Source organism: Haliotis cracherodii, unplaced genomic scaffold (assembly GCF_022045235.1).
Source record: "Haliotis cracherodii isolate W230 unplaced genomic scaffold, xgHalCrac1.p SCAF_5, whole genome shotgun sequence".
In the NCBI taxonomy this organism is placed as follows: Eukaryota; Metazoa; Mollusca; class Gastropoda; order Lepetellida; family Haliotidae; genus Haliotis; species Haliotis cracherodii.
In genome coordinates, this window is record NW_027266308.1 from 68865822 (window position 1) to 68881831 (window position 16010).

General features: G+C 41.0%; 1 protein-coding gene across 1 annotated transcript in view; it reads left to right on the top strand.

Moving 5' to 3' along the window:
- The first annotated feature begins 1339 nt into the window (after positions 1-1339).
- The window catches only part of LOC139444403 (inositol-tetrakisphosphate 1-kinase-like), a 57173-nt gene continuing 42502 nt past the window's right edge, over positions 1340-16010 (top strand). The window contains exons 1-3 of the mRNA XM_071225374.1: positions 1340-1385; positions 3779-3949; positions 12529-12553. Of these exons, the coding sequence (XP_071081475.1) occupies positions 3873-3949; positions 12529-12553 (102 nt within the window). The 5' untranslated portion in view covers positions 1340-1385; positions 3779-3872. The remainder of the gene's footprint in view (positions 1386-3778; positions 3950-12528; positions 12554-16010) is intronic.

Genomic DNA, 16010 nt, shown 5'->3' on the forward strand with positions numbered 1-16010 from the left:
CACTGCATGGCCGTCCAGCGTAGACGCTGCCTGCACCACTGTAGACGTACTTGACGTTGGTTTCCTGTCAAAATGGGACGTCTGGCGGGTCTTCTGGCGACAATCCCTGCACATCTGAAGCGGCGACGTACGGTTTGTGAAGATATTCGTCGAAAGCCAGGGATGCTTTTTGCAGTCACTGTTGCTTGCTGGAATCGCTTTCGTAGGTGTGTTGTTCGAATCCAGTTGTCTTGTCGATTATTGGTTACGCGCGGCCTGCCACTCCGAGGATGGTCTCTGACTGCATTTGTCTGTTGCCAACGTTGCCATAAACAACAAATGGTGTTTCTGTGGACGTTAAATTGTCTTGCAACATCACGTTGACTCGATCCTGCTTCAAGCATACCAATGGCTCGCAGACGCTCATTTTCGGACAGGCGTGGCGTTTCGTAATGTTGAATAATTGCGCAATTTTGTTGTTTTTCTGAGTGGTTGTTGTCAGCACGATGCTAAACAATGCATATGGAATCCCGTTAACGCACATGTTTTTATACCCATTCTTGAGTAGTGAAATGCATGGGGCTTGCATAAAAGTCAACTTTTGCATGGAATGCATGCTTTTCTGTAGCAGTTGCGTTTTTGTGACTTCATTCCATACATGTACTACAATATTGAAAACCAAACTTTACTTGTTTGAAAAATACACTAAAATATTGGTGTCACAGGAACTTTTGTTGTTGAGTATACGTAACATAAATAAGTTGTATTAGTATAATAAACATGAAACAAATATGTATTTGAAGAGACGAACCGGCGAGAAAGTTAAATACCATCAAAGTGTTCAATGTAACGTAATTGTTGTTTGCAGTGAATTTGCCATCATTTATTTAAAGCACTGATGAATGTATGTATTTCTGTGGGGAGGAGATAAACTGTGGATAACAGCAGTCTGTAACCTGCAGTACACGAGCCCGAACACCCCAAAAGACAGTGGTATACCACAGCTTACTGCCTGTATATCACTATTGTTTCTATACAGAAAGTACGGGAAGCGCAATAAAAGTGTGGTGTCAGCATATTTGTTGCATGTCAGGTTCTTCCATATATGATGCTTATCTCTTTACATGTGCGCAGAATCGTACTCCGGTAGGAGTCTCGCGTTTATCGATAACTCTTACGGACTCAGCCGAGAAAAGCTGAGTGATAGCGTAACCCACAGGAAGAGGAAATCGATTACAGGCGTGTGTAGCTACCCTTAGTCACTGAAACTGTTTTCCATAGCACACACTATTCCGGAGCCGTTAGTTGCGGTTAGTTTCGCGGTAAACTGTTTTAGCTGTTTGGCAAAGGGATGAATACGAATAAGGACTGCCAACTGAACTGTGAAATGTCCTCAAGAGGTCAAGGTTGCGACTTCTTGCAAGCTTTTCTAATATAATCGACCATGATATGTTAAAACAAGTATTTATAATACAAGTTTTATCAATTCTCGACTTAACACAAGGATACAATGTATAAGATATATACTATAAATATATATGGTAAAGCGGCAATATGATCTTTGTTCACATAAAATGTTTACCTGTTTTGTGTGTATAAGTTCATTAATTTTTGTAATGTATTTATAATTCTGTCCGTTGGCAAGTCGGTCAGTTTGTATATGACAGAGCTTGAAACCCATTCTCGTCATGCGTCAGTCGTCAATAATGGCTCGCTACCCGTGAGCCATGTCAGGTAGTGTGAGTCAGTTGTGTTTAACGCCGCTTTGAACAGTATGGCGGTGATATTTCAGCGTGTCAGCTTTATGTGGGCGGAAAGCAGTGATACAGGTCGAAGTTGTTTACCACTTTGGTGAGACCCACGAACACGGGTGTCAGGTTGAATACTTTAGACGTGAGATTCAAGGTCGGCTATTTTAATTTGGACATTGATTATTTGTTTTATAACTATTATATTTCAATAGCTGTTGTTTATATTATGGACTCAAAGGACTATGTTAAGCTTCATAAAAAACGGAATTTCAGTCTACCACAGTTTTAGAAACTGCAAACCAAAACTCGGTGAACCCACAATATTTATTATTTGTCCATGACACTCTGGGGATACGTCATACCACATGTCATAAAACATAGCAAGCCGACGCACGCTGAATTTGCAATAAAAAGGAAAATACTAACAAATATTTGAACGAAACAATTTTACAAAAAGAAATAGTAAATAATAATTGAACGAAACAATTTCAAAGAACAAGTAATCAAGTTTTTGTGGCGCTAAGTAACTGTTCAATTGGCGATTTTTTAGACTATTGTCCTGATAACTGAAATTCATATTCTAGAAAGAGGATATCGTGCTAATTTACCCAATAACTATGTAATTGGACATTGCAACCTGCCATCTTGACAGCTTCACTTGCGTGTGTATGATAAATACTTACAGTAATTTCGAAAACAATTTTGATTTCCATTCAGATAATATTATTTAAGATTTACAGCTTATTTATGTCGTGAATAATCTTACATTTATGGTGCCACTATAAGCTCAGTGGAATTGCATACATTAAGACATGTAACGGCGACATAGGGGAATCCCCTCTTTGAACAGACTAAGCATGTGTATATTGGGCAGTCAATACATCGGTGGTGGAACGTTCTACATGGAAACGTATTACAATACTAACCGTTATTTGGTGATAATAATACGACTATCAAATTCAAATCTTTTCGAAGATTATTTGTACTCATTTAACACTTGCATATGTTAACACGTGAACACATCCATCTGACACTTGTATATGTTAATGTATGATCACATCCGTCTGACACTTGCATATGATAATGGGCGATCACATCCATCAAGCACATGTTAACGTGATTACATCCATCAAGCACATGTTAACATGTGATCACATTTATCTAGCACATGTTAACGTGTGACCACATCCATCAAGCACATGTTAACGTGATCATATTTATCTAGCACACGTTAACGTGTGACCACATCCATCAAGCACATGTTAACGTGATCACATTTACCTAGCACATTTTAACGTGTGATCACATCCATCAAGCACATGTTAACGTGATCACATTTATCTAGCATATTTTAACGTGTGATCACATCCATCAAGCACATGTTAACGTGTGATCACATCCATCTAGTACCTGTTAACGTGTGATCACATCCATCAAGAACATGTTAAGGTGTGATCTTCTCCATCAAGCACATGTTAACGTGATCACATTTATCTAGCTCATGTTAAAATGTGATTACATTCATCAAGCACATGTTATCGTGTGATCACATCCATCAAGCACATGTTAACATGTGACCACATCCATAAAGCACATGTTAACGTGATCACATTTATCTAGCACATGCTCAAATGTGATTACATTCATCAAGCACATGTTAACGTGTGATCACATTCATCAAGTACATGTTAACGTGATCACATTCATCTAGCACATGTTAACTCGTGATCACAGAACGCACCTATCATTTCCCAAAAAAGTCAATCCGCGTTTGCTGTCGGTGCACAGCATGTTCTGTACTCAACATGTGCAACACCAAGCAAGGATGTTTTCAACAGAAAATAAATAATAAATACGTCTAAGACACACGTGCCATGATATCAGATAACCTCGGAGATAACGGAACATAGATACTCACTCGTATTTATAGAGCTCATATCGACGCGGTTTCAACAGAGTGCCGTGTGCAACCCAAATATGAGTTGTAATACGTTGTAGGCCAAGTACTATTCTCGATTCGTCTCGGTGAAGTATGTTTATGCCAACAGGATGTCGAGTATGCTATGGACGGTAGGAGGGGTTTGCCGGTACGAGATCTCGTGACACCCTCATTGCATTCACGGACTTGACAACTCACCAGACATGAAGCGGTTAGGCTACTGGTTTAGTGAGAAGAAGACGAAGAAGCTGAATTTGCCCGAGCACGAGCTAGATTTCAGGTAACCTCATATAAACATGGTAAACATTTCGATGTAGGTCACTTGGACAACTTCCGCTAGTCACACAGAGTCTTACAATATCAGACAGCCCAGCTTAAACCAGTCACAGCCACTGATCTTTCCCGCGCACACTTTGATCGGTTATTTTATTATCGAAGTTACTGGTGATACGCTCCCTAACGAATGCCCCTACTGTTACGGATGCCAAGCTTGGGCGTCAAGGATAGTGCGTTGCAGTGACTAGCACGTGAACACTGATATTTCACAGACATAAAATCCAAGAAAAATTAAAAATAAATTTGAGCATGTAAATGTGTTCAGTTGGCAATTAGTAATGCCGATTAAGAAATAGATACATATTTTAAAGAAATTCAACGGTTATAGACAGTATTTGGTTTAGTGATGTTTTTTATTCTACAATTGGGAAGTACATATGGTTTTGTTCTTTGGTATGGTTCAATATATCTTAAAATTATGGGTATTGCGGACTTAATGAATTTCTTCGTTCTACACTACTAAACTTGAGCAATAGTGGTTGTGTTGTTTGGTGGTAGTTTTGTTGTGTTTGGGTGATCATTGATTAACTGCCCTGCAAGAGGGGAAGTAGATTATGAGGAATGATCAGATGTGATCAATATCAAGAGATTAGAACATTCAATCACCACAATGGTTCTTGAAAACAATGTATGAACATGTTGCAAATACACCTACAGTCATGTCAGCCAGTTTGTCCCAACAAGTCGCCAGGGCACGTACATTGTGGGGATCTAGTGCATATTTTCTGTATTAGAGGAACCAGTATTAATGGCTGTGTCAAACGGTATGGTTTTGAAATAAGAACCAGGTTGCAAATAACCCCTGCATCAGTTACACCTAATGATTTGAATATCAATATTTACTTAGCTAAGCCATCCTTTCTTGTCACAGATGGAAACCAAATAAGGTCTGTGGCTTTAATACATACTGGGCGATATAATATAGCCCAGGTGTAAGAGTTTCCTAAAGTTTATGACTATATGACTCTCTGCTCTTATAGAGATTGGCAGTCCTGGTGGAGTCATCCCACAGTTGACATCTTTACCTTGTCAGCTTACTAATCGGCTTAACCCCGTTGGTTATCTCAACAAGGCGCCGACTTCGGATCAGAATGTCCCAGGATTAAATTCCATGCCGGGAAGTCTGTAGTTTCTACACTAGTATATGTTAGAAAATAAGGACCCATTTTGTTTATCAAATCGCGATTCACTGTTACACCAGGGCATTGCCAGCAAACAATTATCGATTAATGTGAATATTTATAACTGATGCATGTGGTTTGGTCAAGGTCACTCGTATTTCACTGAATCAGGACTATTAAAGAGGAAGTCGTTTAATTTAACATTGTTGCATTAAATACAACATTATGAAACTTCTGAAATTTAGGAAATAAGAGCTTTGAAAAATAAAAGCTAAATTTAAAAAATCCCAAATTGCCTGCCAAGGACACTGAATTAAAGATGGCTTTTCCCAAGCTCAAGGTTTTACATTTTCAACGGAAACCGAAGAGGTGTGTTTTATCCAACTTATGAACATCTAAATGCAAGAAATACCAGAAAAAATAGAAAACATTGACATACCTTAAAGTGAAACGATACAGTGTGTCAAAGGAATTTTGATCAAAACGTGCGAGAGAGAAAAACAGCATAGACCAGCTGGAGTCATGACGTGTAAATTAGAACAACTTCTCATCACCTGTCCCGATAGCTCAGTGGGAAAGCAGTGGGTTACAAAACTTTACAGGATACTTGAGGTTGCCAGTTTGATTCGAGTCATAGAATTTTCATTTAAAAAAGATTGTGACTTTTAGAGTCAAGTTTATTAAATGTTAATCATATTAATTGTAAAACCCGGGTATTACAATTGAAATGTAAAACCTCAAAGTAGGTCTAGATGTGACCCATTTCAAAACCTAGGTTTGGAAGATGAGCTGGTTGCTAGGTTCACCCGAGGTTGTCGGGAAGCTATTGCCATGTAGGGTAATGTGGTGATAGGTTCATGATTCTCGATACGTCCTTGTACCTGTAGAGCTGCTGCTACCCATAGATTCCCAATGAATGCAGGTGCTGTATATGGAAGATCCTAGTTTCCGCATTACCTTTCTAACTACTGCTGATGTGACTGCTGCTGATTCCCCATCTGTTGCACAAACTGGACGGCTGTCACAACGAGAAGGTTGATATTCAGGAATCACTTGTCTCCTCATCACAAGATGTCCATCAGGATGCAGGCATGATGGACTTGTTGAAATGTGTTAATACCTAGTTGGACAGTATATCAGTAATATGGCAGTATATCAGTTATATCACAGTACAGTATATCAGTTATATCACAGGACTGTATATCAGTTATATCAAGACAGTATATCAGTTATATCAGGACAGTATATTAGTCATATTTGGGGACAGTATATCAGTTATATCACAGGACTGTATATCAGTTATATCAAGACAGTATATCAGTTATATCAGGACAGTATATTAGTCATATCTGAGGACAGTATATCAGTTATATCTCAGGACAATATATCAGTTTTATCACAGCACAGTATATTAGTTATATCACAGCACAGTATATTAGTTATATGAGGACAGTATATCAGTTATATCACAGTATATCAATTATATCAGAAGACAGAATGTCAGTTATATCACAGGACAGTATATCAGTTATATCGCAGTATATCAGTTATATCAAAAGACAGTATATCAGTTATATCACAGCGCAGTATATCAGTTATATAAGGACAGTATATCAGTTATGTCGCAGTATATCAGATATATCACAGGGCAGTATACCAGTTATATCACAGGACAGTGTCAGTTATATCACAGCGCAGTATATCAGTTATATCAAGACAGTATATCAGTTATATCAGGACAGTATATTAGTCATATCTGAGGACAGTATATCAGATATATCACAGGTCAGTATATCAGTTATATCACAGGACAGTATATTAGTTATATCACAGTATATTAGTTATATGAGGACAGTATATCAGTTATATCGCAGTATATCAGTTTTATCTGAGGACAGTATATCAGATATATCACAGGTCAATATATCAGTTATATCACAGTATATCATTTAAATCAGCAGTATATCAGTTATATTACAAGACAGTATAGCAGTTATATCACAGCACAGTATATCAGTTATATCACAGGACCGTAAATCAGTTATATCTAAGGACAGTATATCAGATATATTACAGGGCAGTATATCAGTTATATCAGGACAGTATATCAGTTATATCCAGACAGTGTATCAGTTATATCAGGACAGTTTATAAGTCATATCTGAGGACAATGTATCAGTTATATCACAGCACAGTATATTAGTTATATCACAGCACAGTATATTAGATATATGAGGACAGTATATCAGTTATATCGCAGTATATAAGTTTTATCTGAAGACAGTATATCAGATATATCACAGGTCAGTATATCAGTTATATCACAGGACAGTGTATCAGTTATTTCACAGGACAGTATATCGGTTATATCACAGTATATCATTTAAATCAGGGCAGTATATCAGTTATATTACAAGACAGTATAGCAGTTATATCAGAGGACAATATATCAGTTATATCGCAACATATCAGTTATATCAGGGCAGTATATGAGTTACATTACAAGACAGTATATCAGTTTTATCACCAGACAGTGTATCAGTTATATCAAAGGACAGTATATCAGTTATGATAGAGGGCAGTATATGAGTTATATCAGAGGACAGTATATCAGTTATATCACAGCACAGTATATCAGTTATGATAGGGGACAATATGTCAGTTATATCGCAGCATATCAGTTATACCAGGACAGTATATCACTGTTGTTACCATAGTTACCTTTTAAAGGTAAAGATATATTTTTTTATGTCTGAATTCTTTTTGATATTAAAATATCTAGCATTTATCACCATTCCCTTTGTGGATATATAGGTTGTAAATAAAAGAAATGTACATTTACCGTCTTTGCACAATGAATGTCTTGACTGGTTCCCATTGCAGTGTTTGTGGTTACTAGCCATACAGGGGGAGATAACTCCTGTTGACAGAAGGGAGGTGTTGTTGATGGTGGAGTCAGCAGATGTTACATGCTGTTGTGGTGCATTTACCTGATTGTAACAAAACCTATCAGTCAGAAACATCTTGATCATATCATACAAATCACTGCATTATTGAATGTTGACCTCGATCCCCTCTCACACTGTCCAGCCTGTTCCCTACAACACTGTGTCACACTGTCCAGCCTGTTCCCTACAACACTGTGTCACACTGTCCAGCCTGTTCCCTACAACACTGTGTCACACTGTCCAGCCTGTTCCCTACAACACTGTGTCACACTGTCCAGCCTGTTCCCTACAACACTGTGTCACACTGTCCAGCCTGTTCCCTACAACACTGTGTCACACTATCCAGCCTGTTCCCTACAGCACTGTGTCACACTGTCCAGCCTGTTCCCTACATCACTGTGTCACACTGTCCAGCCTGTTCCTACAACACTGTGTCACACTGTCCAGCCTGTTCCCTACAACACTGTCACACTGTCCAGCCTGTTCCCTACATCACTGTGTCACACTGTCCAGCCTGTTCCCTACAACACTGTGTCACACTGTCCAGCCTGTTCCCTACAACACTGTGTCACACTGTCCAGCCTGTTCCCTACAACACTGTGTCACACTGTCCAGCCTGTTCCCTACAACACTGTCACACTGTCCAGCCTGTTCCCTACAACACTGTATCACACTGTCCAGCCTGTTCCCTACAACACTGTATCACACTGTCCAGCCTGTTCCCTACAACACTGTCACACTGTCCAGCCTGTTCCCTACAACACTGTGTCACACTGTCCAGCCTGTTCCCTACAACACTGTATCACACTGTCCGGCCTGTTCCCTACAACACTGTGTCACACTGTCCAGCCTGTTCCCTACAACACTGTGTCACACTATCCAGCCTGTTCCCTACAACACTGTGTCACACTATCCAGCCTGTTCCCTACAACACTGTCACACTATCCAGCCTGTTCCCTACAACACTGTATCACACTATCCAGCCTGTTCCCTACAACACTGAGTCACACTGTCCAGCCTGTTCCCAACAACACTGAGTCACACTGTCCAGCCTGTTCCCTACAACACTGTCACACTGTCCAGCCTGTTCCCTACATCACTGTATCACACTGTCCAGCCTGTTCCCTACAACACTGTCACACTGTCCAGCCTGTTCCCTACAACACTGAGTCACACTGTCCAGCCTGTTCCCTACAACACTGTATCACACTGTCCAGCCTGTTCCCTACAACACTGTATCACACTGTCCAGCCTGTTCCCTACAACACTGTGTCACACTGTCCAGCCTGTTCCCTACAACACTGTGTCACACTGTCCAGCCTGTTCCCTACAACACTGTGTCACACTGTCCAGCCTGTTCCCTACAACACTGTCACACTGTCCAGCCTGTTCCCTACAACACTGTGTCACACTGTCCAGCCTGTTCCCTACATCACTGTGTCACACTGTCCAGCCTGTTCCCTACAACACTGTCACACTGTCCAGCCTGTTCCCTACAACACTGTCACACTATCCAGCCTGTTCCCTACAACACTGTATCACACTGTCCAGCCTGTTCCCTACAACACTGTGTCACACTGTCCAGCCTGTTCCCTACATCACTGTATCACACTGTCCAGCCTGTTCCCTACAACACTGTGTCACACTGTCCAGCCTGTTCCCTACAACACTGTCACACTGTCCAGCCTGTTCCCTACAACACTGTGTCACACTGTCCAGCCTGTTCCCTACATCACTGTGTCACACTGTCCAGCCTGTTCCCTACAACACTGTCACACTATCCAGCCTGTTCCCTACAACACTGTATCACACTGTCCAGCCTGTTCCCTACAACACTGTGTCACACTGTCCAGCCTGTTCCCTACATCACTGTATCACACTGTCCAGCCTGTTCCCGACAACACTGTATCACACTATCCAGCCTGTTCCCTACAACACTGAGTCACACTATCCAGCCTGTTCCCTACAACACTGTGTCACACTGTCCAGCCTGTTCCCTACATCACTGTATCACACTGTCCAGCCTGTTCCCAACAACACTGTATCACACTATCCAGCCTGTTCCCTACAACACTGTCACACTGTCCAGCCTGTTCCCTACAACACTGTGTCACACTGTCCAGCCTGTTCCCTACATCACTGTATCACACTGTCCAGCCTGTTCCCAACAACACTGTATCACACTATCCAGCCTGTTCCCTACAACACTGTATCACACTGTCCAGCCTGTTCCCAACAACACTGTATCACACTATCCAGCCTGTTCCCTACAACACTGTGTCACACTGTCCAGCCTGTTCCCTACAACACTGTATCACACATACAAGAAAGGGGACCTACATGAATAGAAGTTCTCTCAAATTTTGTTATTATTCAGTTTGTGGCAATGCGTAAAAATCAAGGGTTAAATGAGTGTAAAAGAATAATGTCAGTGAAACATGAATGGAATTAGATGTTGAAAATGCCTGTTCATTTAAAGGCTTATATTTTCTTTATGAGTGAGTGAGTGAGGTTTAATGTCGCTTTTAGCAATATTCCAGCCATATCATGGTGGGGGACACCACAAATGGGCTTCACACATTGTAGCCATGTCGGGAATCGAACCCGGATCTTCGGTATGACAAGCGAACACTTTAACCAGCCCCCGACCGCCCTTTCCTTTAAGAATATACAACAATGCTCGTGAGTAAGTAGGAGATACGCAACAGATATTTCCTCTTTTAGAACCTGGGACCCTTTTTATTTCAGCCTACGTTCAGACCCCGCCCACATTAGATCAGCTCTGATTGGAGACAGACTCTTATTCTATTGTATCTGTGACCAGGTGGGACGGCTTAGTTTATGCTGTTCAAATGTCAATCTGTGCAAAAACGTTTTGAGTCTTCTACTGTTCTAGCCCAAATGTCTCTCTTTGCATCATTTTCAGTAGGTTTGCATGTTATGTTGTGGACAGTTATTATCAAGCTCTGGCTTTGGACTTGTGTCTCAAGCTGCTGACGAATTTGTAATTGTTATCTGTAGCTGAACAGGCCCTTTTGAGATGTCAGTCTCTATACACAAGTCTTTCTGCTTGACTCCGACCCAACCCTCAACAATGGCCGGCTGTAAATAATTGATTGAGGGCTCTGAATAGAGGAAAAAGGGTATTATTGAATACAACACACCTTTCATCTGTATAGCTTGTGTTTGTGTTTCTTGATTATTTACAGACCTCCGCCAATATAGCTGGAATAGTGCTGAGTGCGGCATTAAACAACAAACAAACAAACGAACTTATCACTGTAGACGTGAATGTTTTAAGGCTAAACTTGCTACATGCTTCCCACTACTACAAGATCTGGGTTAGAATTGGTCTTCAGCAACCTACGCTTGCAGTAAGAGGCGACTCGCTGACTTGGTTGATGAATGTCATTGTATCCCAATTGTGTAGATCGATGCACATGTCAATCAATGGATTGTCTGGTACAGACTTATTTACAGACTGCCTTCATATGGCTCGAATATGGCTGAGTGCTGTGTTCAACAACAAACAAACAAACTTGATTTGAAAAGATTAAGAATTAAAACAATTGTCTCCAATTAAAATGTACAGAAGTGCAGAAAATGAAATATCTCTTTGGCGGAGTTACCTTCCCCTTTTAAAAGTTTTCGCTCATTTGAGTGTCATTGTCTTATACTGTCAACTCCAAGATTTTGTGTTGTGAAGTCAGCTTGTTTGTGCTTTTCCAAACAAGATTAGATAAGCCTAGAAATGGTGAATGACACAGGATACTTGCTTCTTCCATCCTCCAGTTGATGGACTGTGAGATGCAGTAGCATTTATCAAGGAGGGCTCAGATAGCATTTCTCTCACAGTAACATCTGAGTATGGCTATATTTAACTGTTAGAGATTGGACATCCTATAAACTCTGCTTGTCAAAGTCGGCCAGGCGAGGGTGATATTTTGTCAAATGGTCAGTAAGCAAAGATTCAAGGAAAAGAAATAAATTTGTTGTCAGAGTTTAATGGAGGTTAATATTTATTTGATAACAATGCAAAAATATTCTCAAAATAAACATTTTTTTCAATCAGACATAGCATCTTTTGATATTTTGAAAAATGTATTTTTGAAATTCATAAACAATATTTCTTTGATGATATATGGATCTTGTTTACGGTGTACATTATTTCCATGTCAATGTAAAACTGATCAAGTAATATTGATCAGGAAGGTATCAGAAGAAGAAGATGGTTGAATGTTGCTCAGACATCAACAGATAGTGTTCCCCTGAAACCATATCCCATGTCTACATGCTTGAACATCTCATTTAAAGAAGTATTGTATGCACCTTTTAGTAATTTCAAATAGATACATTTGTAGCAGCTTATTGTATGGACAGATTACAATAGTGTTTACCAATGTGACTGAGTTTGTTAATGTTTGCGATGACTAACAAGTACTTTCTGTTTTCAGGGCAGCTGGCATCGAACTTGTGCAGGTAAGTCCCAAGACAGGGTCAGTCATGTGACCAGTCATGTGATCAGTCATACAATCTGCATGATGTCATTAGTAGAGAGCCAAACGAACATTGACACAGTTATTAAGAACCAGGATTGAGGAAACTGTTGCTGGACAGCAAATTATCACTTGTTTCGAGACAAAGTCTACATTATTGACGAAAAAGGTGTTTTATCACAAAATAAGGGAGTTTAGTTGTTGTCTATTCATAGCAACTCGCACTCTTGAAGACAGTGTCTCTGAAATGTCTGTTTTGTTTCTGTGCAAGACTGCTGTGTTTCACAGCCTGTGATTTTTATGTTGATGTTGATGAGTTGTTGTTTTTTGTTTTTGTGTGGCTTTTCCGACGATGAATAAGGAATTCATTCTTTGCTTAGATTGTTTGAGAGGGCAGTGCAACCTGCCATGACTTCTGACAATATGTGGTGTATTTGGCTACATGGTACTCCAAAGGACTTATTGGAGAGTTTGTCCTAAAGCATGATCGAATTCAGAACCAAGACATAAACAATACACAGTCGTCAGTTGGATTGGTCACAGTTGACTCGCGATGTTTGTATGAACCTATAACAATTAGTACTCGTATGCATATTTTATTAAAATTGACTGAAGGACTACTCATGTGTAAAGTTCTCGAGTATTTTCACAGACAACTGAAGCTGGTGTGGTATATCTTCAGTGATTTTCTCACTACAGATAACACTGTTGGCTAATCAACTAGGATGAAGTATTCCTAGTTCATATTTGTGGTTGTAACATGAACATTTCTGTCAAAACTGAATATAAGTTTTATATGTGCTTCTTCAGACTGCCTGAAGCAATTCGTAATATTCATGGCTTAATTTCCTCATAACAGGATGATTCATATCAAGCCTGACCTTGACCTCTGATGTGACATGCATACATATGTTGACTCTGATAACATGGCCAGCAAGTGATGTGAGGGTTGTCATGGCTCTGGAGATCACGGTCTGTGTTCACATGTGGATATGGAGATCACGGTCTGTGTTCACATGTGGATATGGAGATCATGGTCTGTGTTCACATGTGGATATGGAGATCATGGTCTGTGATCACATGTGGATATGGAGATCACGGTCTGTGATCACATGTGGCTCTTGAGATCATAGTCTGTGATCACATGTGGATATGGAGATCATGGTCTGTGTTCACATGTGGAACCCGAGATCATGGTCTGTGTTCACATGTGGATATGGAGATCAAGGTCTTTGTTCACATGTGGATATGGTGATCATGGTCTGTGATCACATGTGGATCTTGAGATCATGGTCTGTGTTCACATGTGGATATGGAGATCATGGTCTGTGTTCACATGTGGATATGGAGATCATGGTCTGTGTTCACATGGAGATCATGGTCTGTGTTCACATGTGGATCTTGAGATCATGGTCTGTGTTCACATGTGGATCTTGAGATCATGGTCTGTGTTCACATGTGGAAATGAAGATCATGGTCTGTGTTTGCATGTGGAGAACGAGATCATGGTCTGTGTTCACATGTGGATATGAAGATCATGGTCTGTATTCGCATGTGGAGAACGAGATCATGGTCTGTGTTCACATGTGGATCTTGAGATCATGGTCTGTGTTCACATGTGGATATGGAGATAATGGTCCGTGTTCACATGTGGATATGGAGATCATGGTCTGTGTTCACATGTGGATCCCAAGATCATGGTCTTTGTTCACATGTGGATATGGAGATCATGGTCTGTGTTCACATGTGGATATGGAGATCATGGTCCGTGTTCACATGTGGATATGGAGATCATGGTCTGTGTTCACATGTGGATATGGAGATCATGGTCCGTGTTCACATGTGGATATGGAGATCATGGTCTTTGTTCACATGTGGATATGGAGATCATGGTCCGTGTTCACATGTGGATATGGAGATCATGGTCCGTGTTCACATGTGGATATGGAGATCATGGTCTGTGTTCACATGTGGATCCACTCCACTCCACTCCACTCCACTCCACACCAATCCGCTCCCCACTGCTCCGCTCCACGCTCCACTCTCCACAATCCAATCCAATGAGACTAAAAAGGCCAGGGATTTAGACAGTCCATGAGTTCACTGATCCAACACAGCCTGACTGTCATATTCACACATCAAAGAAGTTCCTTCCCCTGCAGCACAACACAAGCTGGCCACAGCTTCAGGTGTGTGTGTACATGTTTCAATGGGACATGAATGCAGGTATTCTGTTGTCTGGTTCACATGAAACAGTCTCACCCAGCAGTGAATGGCTGTGGAGAGAGACTGTGCTATTAGTTGGTAGTACTTGAATGGTAATCAGTGATTGTTGTATTTGAGTTATTTGATATGAATGATTTTCTAAGATCTACACAAGGTACAGGTGTAGGCTCAGTGAAGTATATGTTCAAGTGGGCGATAAGGTGAAAATATTCAAGTAGGGTATGTTGCCTTTGTGCTGCGTGGGTAGGGGATACATTACACCCTGTATACCTGTACACATCCAACCTCTATACAGGTACACATCCACCCTCTATACAGGTACACATCCACCCTCTATACAGGTAAACATCCACCCCCTCTATACAGGTACACATCCACCCTCTATACAGGTAAACATCCACCCCCTCTATACAGGTACACATCCACCCTCTATACAGGTACACATCCACCCTCTATACAGGTACACATCCTCCCCCTCTATACAGGTACACATCCACCCTCTATACAGGTACACATCCACCCTCTATACCTGGTACACATCCACCCCCTCTATACAGGTACACATCCACCCTCTATACAGGTACACATCCACCCTCTATACAGGTACACATCCTCCCCCTCTATACAGGTACACATCCACCCTCTATACAGGTACACATCCACCCTCTATACAGGTACACATCCTCCCCCTCTATACAGGTACACATCCAACCTCTATACAGGTACACATCCATCCTCTATACAGGTACACATCCTCCCCCTCTATACAGGTACACATCCATCCTCTATACAGGTACACATCCTCCCCCTCTATACAGGTACACATCCTCCCTCTATACAGGTACACATCCACCCTCTATACCTGGTACACATCCACCCTCTATACAGGTACACATCCACCCCCTCTATACCTGGTACACATCCAGCCTCTATACAGGTACACATCCTCCCCCTCTATACAGGTACACATCCACCCTCTATACAGGTACACATCCTCCCCCTCTATACCTGGTACACATCCACCCTCTATACAGGTACACATCCTCCCCCTCTATACAGGTACACATCCACCCTCTATACAGGTACACATCCTCCCCCTCTATACAGGTACACATCCACCCTCTATACAGGTACACATCCACCCTCTATACAGTTACACATCCACCCTCTATACAGGTACACATCCACCCTCTATACAGGTACACATCCACCCT